The following is a 12172-nucleotide window of genomic DNA, read 5'->3' on the forward strand; positions in this document are numbered from 1 at the left end:
ATAGATAGTGATCTGTCCCTGTCAAACAGAAGCAGGGTTGTCTCCTGAAACGTGGTTCCTCCCACGTTGAAAAACGGCAGCAAAGACAAGACAGCAGCACCATCGCCGCCACCATCAACAACCAAACCAACCACCCCCGCACCCCCGCACCCCCACGCCACCCCCGCCCGCCCGCCCCCGCCCGCCCGCCCTCTCTCTCTCTCTCTCTCTCTCTCTCTCTCTCTCTCTCTCTCTCCTTTTTCTTCCATGTGAAAAACTTCTGATGAATGTTTTAGATCGAGCAGAGCTGCTGATCATTTTGTACTTTTGAAGAACGGTGTTTCAGTCTCTCTCTCTCTCTCTCTCTCTCTCTCTCTCTCCTCCTTTCTTATTCTCATGTGTGTAAAACTTCTGATGAATGTTTAAGAGCTGATGAGCATTTTGTAGTTTTGAAGAATGGAGATTTATCCTCGCGAGAAGATCCTTTTTCTAGCCATTTTTCGCCACAAAATGGCGGAGGATCACGGATTATACTATCTAGCCGAAGCATTTGAGCTGGAATGAGAAATCTGATGTTTCTCCGGTGGTTGCAGAGGAATGGCGGGAGATTTTGAATATTTCAATGGATTTTAGCAGGAATGTATGTATAAGTTATTTGAATTCTTGAAGAAGGGTGCGTTTTTTCTTTTTCTAGTTTTCCTGCTTAGATCTTTTATTTTCTGTGTGAATTCTCAAGCGAATGCCGAATGGAGCATTTTCGGTATTAGGAGAGACAGATCAGGATCTAGGGCAAGTAATTTTTGAGATTGATGAATTGTAGAAGCTTCAGAGATCAATTTCCTGCATTTTGAGTTACAATTGATTCACGATCGATGGTTATTTTTGTTATCCTTGGCTAAATTCGAAGATTTTTTGCAAGATTTGGGGGTTTCGGAATTTACATTTCATTCAAGTTTGATGGTTTTAGACTGTAGATGTTCAGGACAATGAAGACATTCCATTTCTTTAAGCACATTTCAAATCCTGGTAGACCAGAAAGGAGGCTTTCACTTGGAGAATACAGACGAGCAATCTCGTGGTCGAAATATCTGGTGTCATCTGGTGGGGAGATCAGAGAGGAGGGAGAGGAGCAATGGAGTGCAGATTTGTCTCAGCTGTTCATCGGGATGAAATTCGCATCTGGGCGACATAGTAGGATTTATAGAGGGATTTACAAGCAGAGGGATGTGGCAATCAAGCTCATAAGTCAGCCAGAAGAGGACATTCGTTTGGCTGCTTTGTTGGAAAGGCAGTTCACCTCAGAGGTTGCTCTGCTCTTTCACCTGAGGCATCCAAATATTGTCACTGTGAGCTCTGCTTCCTCATTCCCATATAATTTATTTGTAGGATTTCACCTTTTGATGCAAAGTTAAGTATGCTATGTATGGTTTTGGGTTATGTGGCTTTTAGAGTTCTACCCCACTTTCTTCCTCTGGGTCCTTCACTGCAATTATTATGAATAACAAAATATAGAAATCACCATTTCAAAAAAAAAAAACAAAATAAAGAAATCATAGTGTTGAGCAGTCTGTAAAAATCAGTGGGCCAAAACTGGTCCAGTCACTTACAAAAGAATAGAAAGATGAACATACACACAAGCACACAAGTTAACACGGAGTATTAGCAGAAAAGCCTATATCTACATGCAAGATCATAATCTTTCACTATGAGTATTAGAGAAAACCATTATTAGGATTACAAGAGGTTAATCTAATCCCTGGAACCATAACCCTTACCCTGTCACCATACCCCATAACGCTACATGCCAAACAAAAGAGAAACTACAAGATTACAAGGAAAAAGTGTCCAACAGCTTTAGCCCCTGACTATCCACTCCAATGCGAGCTAATCTACCTGCCTTGCTATTTGCTGATCTCCTTACATATTGGAACATTATATGATATCATTTTACCCTGTTCAAAGTTTCCTCTATAGTGTTGGTGAATCTCTAAGGATACCTGATGTTGGGAATGGCCTTCATCCAAATGGTTCAAGCGTGAAGACAAGGCAAAGGCATGGCTTAGTGATGCAGCACCATGAAGAAGAAATGAGGAAAGGGGAGAGATAGACGAAAGATGATAGAATTAGAAGAATAGGGGAAGAAGAGACGAAAATAACCAGAAGAAGAGACGAAATTAGGAAGAAGTAGAAGAAGAATAGGAGAAGAGAAGTAGAAGAAGAGAGGGAAGAATAGAAATCTTGGGGAGAAGCTCTCAATCAATTGTATTAATCATGAAAGTTAACAATAAAGCTGTAAAGAGGCCTATAAATAGGCAATTAACAACCTAAAAAATGGAAACCTACTAAAATAAGAATTCCTAAAAATAACATGAAAAATAAAATCCTAAAAACTAATAACATGGAAATAAAAATACTAGAAACTAAATAATGCGGAAATAAATCCTAATATCTGCGTCACTTAGTGTGTAAGACCCTATGATTTGGCTTGGACATAGAAACTATAATGTAGTTTGGTAGGGGTGGATGTGTGTAATTGTGAGTTTACAAGTGTAAGTGTTTGAGTGGGCCATAAGTGTAAGTGTGTACCACTAATGTGTGGGCCACCAAAAGGGGCTGAAATGTCTATAGGAGATAGTAGAGTTTTAGTTTAGAATTTTGAAAATGTAATTTTTGGAGAGTTTGGAGTTTGTAGGGGGCTTGGAGGTGTTCCAAGAGAAGAGATGGAGGTTTCATCCGTTAGAGATTTGCACCGTCATTGAGTGATGTGCATTTTCTCTTCGGATTGTCGGTTCATCTCGTCGAGTTCAAGATCCGGCACCTTCACGTGCGAAAATCATGTCGAGAGCAAGATCACATGAAGTATGTAATTTCCTTTTCCTATTTTGGGAATTCTATCCAATTTTCTCTGCATTAACCTTATTTATAGTTCTTAGATCATATGAATTTATGTTTGGGAGAATAAATTTTCCGATCTGTATTTTAGACATTCTAATCCCTAAATTTCTTGCAAATCAACTATTTTCATGAAAATTTCCATACATTTGCTGTAGATTTCAGATCTAGATCGGATCTGAGATTTGGAAGCTCCTTCGTTCTTCTGAGGAGTTTCAACACAGAGAATTCACAGAGGAGGAGAAATCACAGAGATCGTCATCTTCTTATTTGCTGTTGTCTGTAATTTCTTGTTGCATACAAGGAGTCAACACTTTTATGAAGTTTGGTAAGCCCCTTTTGTCCCCACGAATGGAGTAGAATACCAAATTTCACCGTTGTCTTGCTCTATGTTACAGTTTTATTACATATCCATCATTTGTGCTTTCAATTCCGCTGAAATTCTAAGAATTCAGCTTACCCTGTCATTGTTCTTGAAGTAGATGAATAAAGAGCATTTGTAACTCTGTTGAAATTCCACAAAGTAGTTCATGATCTTGTAAATGTAGCTTGATCTATAGATCTGAGCTAAAAGGATATATTACAATGCCGGATCAGAGAGGACAATTCAAAGTTAGTTGAAATCTTTGTATTCTGCATTTCTATTCAATACTCATCTCAAGAACTGAATCAAAGAAATCAGAGTTACCGACATCATCCTCTCGCATGAATTTTCTTGAAAGCAAATTGAAAATGGAATGATATGCTTGGGCGAAACGTTTAGACCAAGCATAATTAGATCCATCTCTGATCCTAACGTTTAGAACTATCAGCAAGTGATCTTAGATCTCTGAGGTTTATTCCAAGTAATTGCAAATGTGTGGAAATTTTCATGACAAAAGGGCTGATTTGCAAGAAATTTAGGGATTAGAATGTCTAAAATACGGATCAGGAAATTTATTCTCTCAAACAGAAATTCATATGATCTAAGAACTATAAAGAAGGATAATGCAGAGAAAATTGGATAGAATTACCAGAATAGGAAAAGAAAATTACATACTTCACGTGATCTTGCACCCGACAAGATGAACTGACAATCCGAAGAGAAAATGCACATTACTCCATGACGGTGCAAATCTCTAACGGATGAAACCTCCATCTCTTCTCTTGGAACACCTCCAAGCCCCCTACAAACTCCAAACTCTCCAAAAATTACATTTTTCAAAACTCTAAACTAAAACTCTACTATCCCCTCTATTTATAGACATTTCAGCCCCTTTTGGTGGCCCACACATTAGTGGTACGCACTTACACTTATGGCCCACTCAAACACTTACACTTGCAAACTCACAATTACACACATCCACGCCTCCCAAACCACATTATAGTTTCTATGTCCAAGCCAAATCATAGGGTCTTAAACACTAACTCATGCCTTTGCCTTGTCTTCACGCTTGAACCGTTTGGATGGAGGCAATGCCCTACATCAATACCTTATCCTTGAGGTCATCCAACGGACATTGTTCAGGGAGTCTCCTTCCATGATAAGCCGAACTAAATCTCCTATCTCTACAATGTGAATCCCCGTCAAAAGAGTTTGCACGTCAACGTCCGTTGCATCTATTACTCCTAATGGTCCGTAATAGGCTTTCTTTGTGATGCCATCTAATGTACGAAGTAGACCTCCCAATCCTGCTGGCCTGGATTTTGAAATTTATATTGAACAAAATTCAGCTTAATTAGGGCAGGTGGAGTGGTATCCCATCTTGGCGTGGTATTGCTCTTGTGCAGAAAGCTCTTTTTGACCTCTGTCAAAGATTTTTGTATAGTGAATTCGAAAACCCATCTGCATTCAGGGGGACCCCTGCCCACTAAATAATTAGAGAGAAGATGTGACGCTGGAGAGATTGACATTTCCTAGACATGCTGTAGAATATGAGATTGTTCCTCTCTTTCCATTGAACCTATATCACTGCCAATAGGGACATGGACCACAGGATACAACCTCCCTTGGTCCATGTCCCGAAGGACCATCTCTCTAACAGATCGGCGATGCAATTTGGAAAGACCCAGAGCACCTAGAAAAGTGCTAGAACAAATGACCAGGCTTCCCTAGCGACCCTGCAATGAATGAAAATATTGTTAATTGTTTTACCTGTCTCCAGGCATCGGGCTCAATGGTCGATGATTATTCTCCACCGATGTCGTAGATGATCAACCGTCAAGATTTTGTTGAGGCAAGCCGTTCATGCTACCATTCAAACAAAAGTCGTCCATGCCAATATACACTCTTCGAAGGGCCAGAATCTCATAGATTCTGTGAGGAAGGGTCTGAAAGTGGTATGGGACCATGATAGAAAGAATGAACAAAGAACACCCCTTCAGGGTTTCATATCCAAACTTTCCTATCTTCCCTATACTTCGCAATGTAGTTCGATTCCAACACTCACATCAGTTGAGCCACTTTCTTATGCTTTCTGTCAAAGAAGGCTCTGCAAAACGGAAATGCCCGGCTAACTCGCTCACCCTCTCTAACAAAAGAATCTCTGACCGTCCTATTTGGGTCCAAGGCAAATCCAAAAAGATCCTAGAATTTGAGTTTCAAGGGAATATCTCTGCACCACACATCTGACCACGACTTTACCTGATTTCCTTTACATGCTCAAAATCTAGTACCTCTACTGAAGCCTGGGAAGCCTTTCACAATGTCTCTCCAAAGTCCAAACTGTTTTTCCTGCAAACCTGTAGTGTCTTTCGGTTGCCAATTCCCAAAGTTGGCTCCATACAAGAATGAATGGTTGTATGTTCTGTTCTGATGCTTTGTTTAAAATTTTCCTGTACATTTTTCAGTACCAACTATTTCCACATGTATTTGTACTTGAAATCACAATTAGGCATCCAACCTAATCCCATATTCCATTACTTAATTTATATCAGGCCTCTTTGAGTAGACAAAGAAATGCTTCTGCCAGGATTGTTGTATCTGTTTCTCTTATAGTTTGATGAACAACATGGAAGTGCTATTTTTGGCCGACAATAACTGGATTGATTGACCACTTCCGTGTAATCTGCAAGGCTCAGGATTGTCTGGTGACATGATCATACACAACATGACAGCCACATGTTGTCTTTACGTATGAGGCCAACTATATCTTTACAATGTCTTTACGGGAAGCTTCAGACACTGCTCCGTTATAAATTTGGATGTTCGGGGACTTAATGAAGGCATCATCTTCTAAATGGTGATCTACTGCGTGCATTACATTGTAACAGGAAGATTGCCTTTCTTTTCCCTTGCTACAATGCTACTGTAGTTTCAAGAAAGTAATTATGATTTCCTGATTTTCTCATTTCAAAATTTCCGTCTTATTGTGGAAAATGACAAACTTATTGATGCTTTGCTCATCATTTCCGATGATCACCCAATAATCTACACACAAAATAGTCATTACTATTCAGTTGCTTTTTTTTTAAAAGGGCATTGTTCGAGATGATTTGTGTCACATGTGCTTATCAAGTGTGTTAGCTTTATCAGATAAATCCTAACACTTGCTTCAATCCATATAAAGCTGTCTTAAACTAGTGAGAAATATATTACAGAAGCTATTTGTAATGGTGTGGGCAAGCCTTTCTTGGCTCTTTTCTTTTTTTCTTTTTTGGATGTCTTCAAGAAAGGCCACCTTTTATTATCTGCCACAGAGAATAAGCTCTTTTCTTTCTTTTCTCGCTTGGATATCTTCAAGAAAGGCCAGCCTTTATTACCCGCCACAGAGAGTAAGCAACTGAATTGTTTCTCCTTCATGGCCTGTTTGATACTCTTACCTATATTTTGCCACCATTCACTCTCCACCACCCAATTATCCCATCAACCTTATGTGTGACGTTAATGGCCTAGTTGCATCCGATTTTGCATTTTGCAAATGAGATAGTGACTATGTCCCTTGTAGCATTTTTCTTTTAAGGCTTCATTTTTCTCTTTGACTTTCCATCTGAATGTGTTCTGGGGTCATGTAACGAGTTTAATTGATTATAGTAGGAACTATTTTCTCAGGAAGTTGAATGTTTAGTTTTTGCCCCTATTGCAAGAAGCTCCACATGCAATTACAAGTGGATGACCATCTATAATGAAAAGGGTGGTGGTCAAGGAGGTATGTGTAAGTAGATTTTGCACTTGAAACCTGACAAGTAAATACTTATGGATCTATGGGTAATAAGATTCTATACACTTTTTTTCCCTTACACAAAATGTACATTATTTTCTTTAAACCAAACAAAGCAATACATTGCAAATATAAAATTCGTGACAATTAGTTAATTCACTGTTCATGCATCTCATTTTATCATTCATGAAAACAGGGGTTGCATTCTAAAGTATGTTTCACTGATTTTCAAAAACGTCTGACTTCTCTCTTCCATTTTATTCTTTTGGTGTAGCAATTTCTTTGCGAACTTATTTATGTTGTCACTCTATTGCATTTCTTTGACATCTGAGCTCTATTATGACCTTACGAGTGTATCCTGCTAAAATGCATGCATTCTACTTTCTTCTTGTAGTTTGTTGCAGCATGCAAGAAGCCTCCAGTGTTCTGCATTATCACTGAGTATTTGGCAGGGGGCTCACTGGGGCAATATCTTCATATGCAAGAGCCCCACTCACTGCCACTCAAGTTGGTTTTGAAATTGGCCCTTGACATTGCGCATGGAATGCATTATCTCCATTCCCAGGGGATACTTCATAGGGATCTCAAGTCAGAAAATCTTCTGCTGGGGGAAGACATGCGTGTTAAGGTAGCAGATTTTGGAATCTCGTGCTTAGAATCTCATTGTGGCAGTGGAAAGGGATTCACTAGCACATATCGCTGGATGGCACCAGAAATGATAAAGGAAAAACATCATACGAGAAAAGTTGATGTATACAGTTTTGGCATAGTTCTTTGGGAGCTTTTAACATCATTGACACCATTCCATGACATGACTCCAGAGCAGGCTGCTTTTGCAGTCTCCCAAAAGGTACCATTGATTTGGTAGTTGCTTTCTGATATATGTTCTATTTTTGTGTCATATGGGAAGTTGGTCCGGTATATCGATCCATATCAGTATCGGAGGGGGTCCGATATGGCCGATTTAGGAAGCACGGGTACTCTCCCGGGGCTCCCGTACCCGTACCCGACAAGTATGGGGTGTGGATACGTTTGGGTATGCCTCTGGGTACGCCCTAGGTACATACCTCATTTTAAAAAAAAAAGAAACTCCAATTTTTGTTGTTGGGTGCGCACCTAAGCGTACCCGACACCTCCTGCTTCTCTTATCTGGTGTAAATCTCTCCCGTGCTTCTTCTTTCTCCTCTGCTGTACTTAGTATTTACATGTAAACCATTTAAGTAAATGTCTTTACTATTTTATTGTCCATTTACTTACATGTAAATAACGGAATACCCCCCATTTGGATTTATTAAAAATAGTTTCAAGACCCAAATCTAAAAGGAAAAAAAAGTCAACTCTCCTGTTCTAGTACAAAATCCGAAGAAAAAGGGTCGGGTCAAAATTTTAACTTTCTTAATTTCCAAACGGTGGGGTGTTTTTCAAAATTTAAAAATTCATAAAATCTATCATGTCCAAACATTATTAAATTCCAAAAGTCCGGTATAAAAAATCTCATAATTTGGTCTCTAAAAATTATTCATCTTGTCAGGCATTGGTCAACACACCGGTCAACACACTGGCGACAGACTTTTTTTCTAATGAATGATGTATTGATGCCTCATGTTACGAAAAATATGGAACTTAATCACTTATGAAATGAAGAGTAATATTAGAATTTCCATTTTGGTGATGTTATTGTTATTTGATTACTCTCCAATTATTTATTTTTAAATTTTTATAAATATATAATAAAATATTAAAATATATTATTATATTCGGCGTACCCGAACGTACCCGCACCCGGTTTTTTTGGAAAATCACGTACCTACGTATCCGTGTCGTGTTGTACCCACACCCTGTACCCGTACCCGTGCTTCCTAGTGGCCGATATATTTGGACCTTCAAACATTGGCGCGTGCACACACACACACATGTATATATAGGTAGTATATACATTGAACTCTACTAGGTAGTATTTTATAGCATTGTGAATCCGTTAGACTGCAATTCTCATCTCTTCTACCTGTAATGTTGTCTCCCGTTCATGACCACTGAACAGTATACTTACCTATTGATCTTTAGTAACCACATGACATGTCACCCATGTCAATATTCTGGCTTCAAATATCAAGTCAAAATCACCTTAGCAGTTACACACACAAATATCAAGTCTAAGAGCTCTGTTCGTATGCCATGTATGTAAATAGTAAAGTGTAACAGAAAATAATGTGAATACAATTGCCAACTTGGAAAGTAGGGCGATGCACATGACCTTAACATAGTATACATTATTCAAGTTTTTTTTTCTTTCTAAAAGTCGATTGATGTTCAATACTGCATTGCGTAGATGTGAGAACTGCTTTGCTGTTGACTTTGTGCACCTTAGCAGTTTATGCTGTATATAGAAAATTTGTGTGTTTTAAAGAACAGTCAAGTCACTAATATGATCTTGTGCAGAATCACTTGAATCAATTGTCTGGACTTGTTTTGTGTTGATCAGTTAAGAACAGTCTAACAACTGCTATGATCTTGTGCAGAATCACTCAGAATCAATTGTTTCGATCAGTTATTCAGCTTGTTAGAAGCAAATACATTGGCAGGTGTATTCGTTATGTCAATGAATAATCTCACAAATTAAAATATAATGGCACGAAAAGTGAAAAAGAAGGAAGTCTCTGAAGCAAAGCATGTGACATTTTATCGTTTAAAAAACATCATGACATTTTCAAACTCCATGCTAATCTTATTTCCCGAACTTAATGGGAGGAGGAGAACCATGTGTATGTTTTTTTTTTTTGAAATGAGAACCATGTGTATGTTTAGCACACGTTTGATTGATTGTTTGAATCATATTCAGACCTTTCCATTTGAACAGGGAAACTTCCTTTTAAAGTCTTTGATGTTGAAAGGTTTGACCAAACTCCACTTAGTTTCGGTGCATAAATTATTTGATTGCTGACCTGGCTAAACTTCTTCAACTTAAATCTTATAGGCCATTTGATAGCTAAGATGATAAAATTACTTCAGTAATGATGAGGCGGGAGGGAATTTTAAGCATTTATGTATTTGCTAAGATGTCATCATACGATGCCACTATCATAGTTTTTCCAGGAACTTACATATTGGTTGGATTGATACAGAATGCTAGACCACCTTTGCCCACCACTTGCCCAATGGCATTCAGTCATCTCATCAGTCAATGCTGGTCTACTAGCCCGGATAAACGTCCACACTTCGATCAAATCGTTTCAATTCTTGAAAGTTACAAAGAGTCTCTTGAACAGGATCCATCATTTTTCTCATCATACAAGCCCACCCAAGAGCCAACCCTCCTCCGATGTTTCCCAAGGTGCATCGCTGTCCGGAGGTCTGCTTCTTTAAAAGCCTAGCATCTTTCTGTAATTTTCTTCTTCTATGTAATGCGTACCATATTTTCTTATATTTTAGGTTGATAGATTCAGGTACGTATTCCTATAGAATTTTCTATATTATGTTTGATTGTAAAAAGGGATTCGAACTTGGATGAGGAGAGCTTGTACTGTGCATTGGTGTAGCACATTTATTTTTTTCAGCTTCAAAAGGAGCTGATTCCATAAATTGCTTACTTTGTTTTGCTGGTAAATACAATTGATGATTCTCCTTGATCTATGAAAAATATGGAACGGCTTAATTTCTACAAGGAGAGAAAATATTGATGTGCTTAGTGTAATCATGCAGCGAGACGAGGTTCACGTGGTTCGGACTAGGTTGCTCTCTTTAAGGTGAAATTATACCTCTGCTGAGATGAACATTGTATGAGATTTTTAACACAATCACCCTCGGGATACAATGGGCCAACACAGACCGTCAATCTCTACGCAATCTACACCATTGGAGAGATGTAACCCATGCAAGTGGAACACTTGTAATAGAAAGGGGAAAAGGGAAGTCAAAATGATTTTTGTTTCTACTTTGTTTCTACTTGGAAAATGATGTCATTTTACTTTCCTTCTACTTAAAAGAGCATCTAAATGGACCCCAAATGAAAGAGGGAGGGAAGAAATTAAACAACTAAAAGCATTGTGTTTTGTGTCAAAAAAACAGAATGTAAGAACTCTATGTAAAGATTAAAAGTGAGTGTTGGAAGTGCCCTTAGAATGTGTCGGTTTTCAAATAGGTGGACCCCATCTGATCGATACACATTGTGTCTATTAGATAGGTGGACTCCATCTGATCCATACACATCTTTTAGACAGCAACATCCTATCAAGATGGGTTGCATCACAGGTAGTTGAATTAAGTATAGATCTTCCCCCATTTTTTTCAAATAGTTGAAAAACCAAAGAATCAACAATCAATATTCACAGCCACAGATTGAGGTGTTAGAACCATCCCATTAGAGTGAATTCTTACATATGGCTCATAATAGATCATATAAGAACCTGCTTTGGTCAGAGGGGGTGGGAATAGATCTTAAGGCCCTGTTTGTTTTGGATTTTGAGAACCGATTGTGGGTCCAAAACTAATAATTGGACCCAAAATTTGAAAATTTTCCTTACCAAATTTATCATCCCTAAATCTGAACTTTGTGGTAATGTGCATTTACAAAATATTTGGGATCATATAAGTATGATGTTCAGATGTCATCTTCTTCACAATGGGACCCGCTACGATGAAGAGACTAGAACCATTTTTTATCTGTGAGTATATGTTGGTTTTCAATGAGAAATTTAAAAATGTAGATATTGGTTTCAATGAGAGATTAAACAAATGACGACAGTTTGGCCGAGTGGTCTAAGGCGCCAGATTTAGGCTCTGGTCCGAAAGGGCGTGGGTTCAAATCCCACAGCTGTCATTTTTTGAATGGGGTTTTTGCAAAAGAAGTCCTCTACTTTGCTTTATTTGCAGAAAACAGTCTTGTAGTTTCACAATTTGCAAATCGAGCCACCACCTTTGAGTGAATTTGCAAATCGGGTCATGCCATCAATTTGTGACCGAAATGCCCAAGATTTTTTTAAGGGTAGTGATAAATCGACTATCTTATATCGACTCTCCATGTGTCTTTCTCTCTCCTCTGGGTTAGAGAGAGAGAGAGAAAGACACATGGGGAGTTGATCGCAAAAGACCAAAATTTCCTTTTATATAAAAAGATGAAAATTACCTAGCAAAAGGACCAAAATACCCATGAAGGTCAGTGATAT

General features: G+C 38.5%; 1 protein-coding gene and 1 non-coding gene across 2 annotated transcripts; both read left to right on the forward strand.

Moving 5' to 3' along the window:
* The first annotated feature begins 215 nt into the window (after positions 1–215).
* LOC143884418 (serine/threonine/tyrosine-protein kinase HT1-like) lies at positions 216–10619 on the forward strand. Its single transcript, XM_077387971.1, has 3 exons — positions 216–1325; positions 7405–7860; positions 10133–10619. Exons 1-3 carry the CDS (start codon positions 954–956, stop codon positions 10379–10381), a joined length of 1077 nt encoding a protein of 358 aa, XP_077244086.1. The 5' UTR covers positions 216–953; the 3' UTR covers positions 10382–10619.
* A 1127-nt stretch (positions 10620–11746) lies between these two features.
* Positions 11747–11826, forward strand: TRNAL-UAG (transfer RNA leucine (anticodon UAG)). Its single transcript has one exon. It is a non-coding gene; the product is annotated as a tRNA-Leu (tRNA).
* Positions 11827–12172: the final 346 nt, after the last annotated feature.

The sequence above is a fragment of the Tasmannia lanceolata genome, unplaced genomic scaffold (genome assembly GCF_043159265.1).
Source record: "Tasmannia lanceolata isolate RefF3 unplaced genomic scaffold, GAP_Taslan_0.1 ptg000008l, whole genome shotgun sequence".
NCBI classification, from domain to species: domain Eukaryota; kingdom Viridiplantae; phylum Streptophyta; class Magnoliopsida; order Canellales; family Winteraceae; genus Tasmannia; species Tasmannia lanceolata.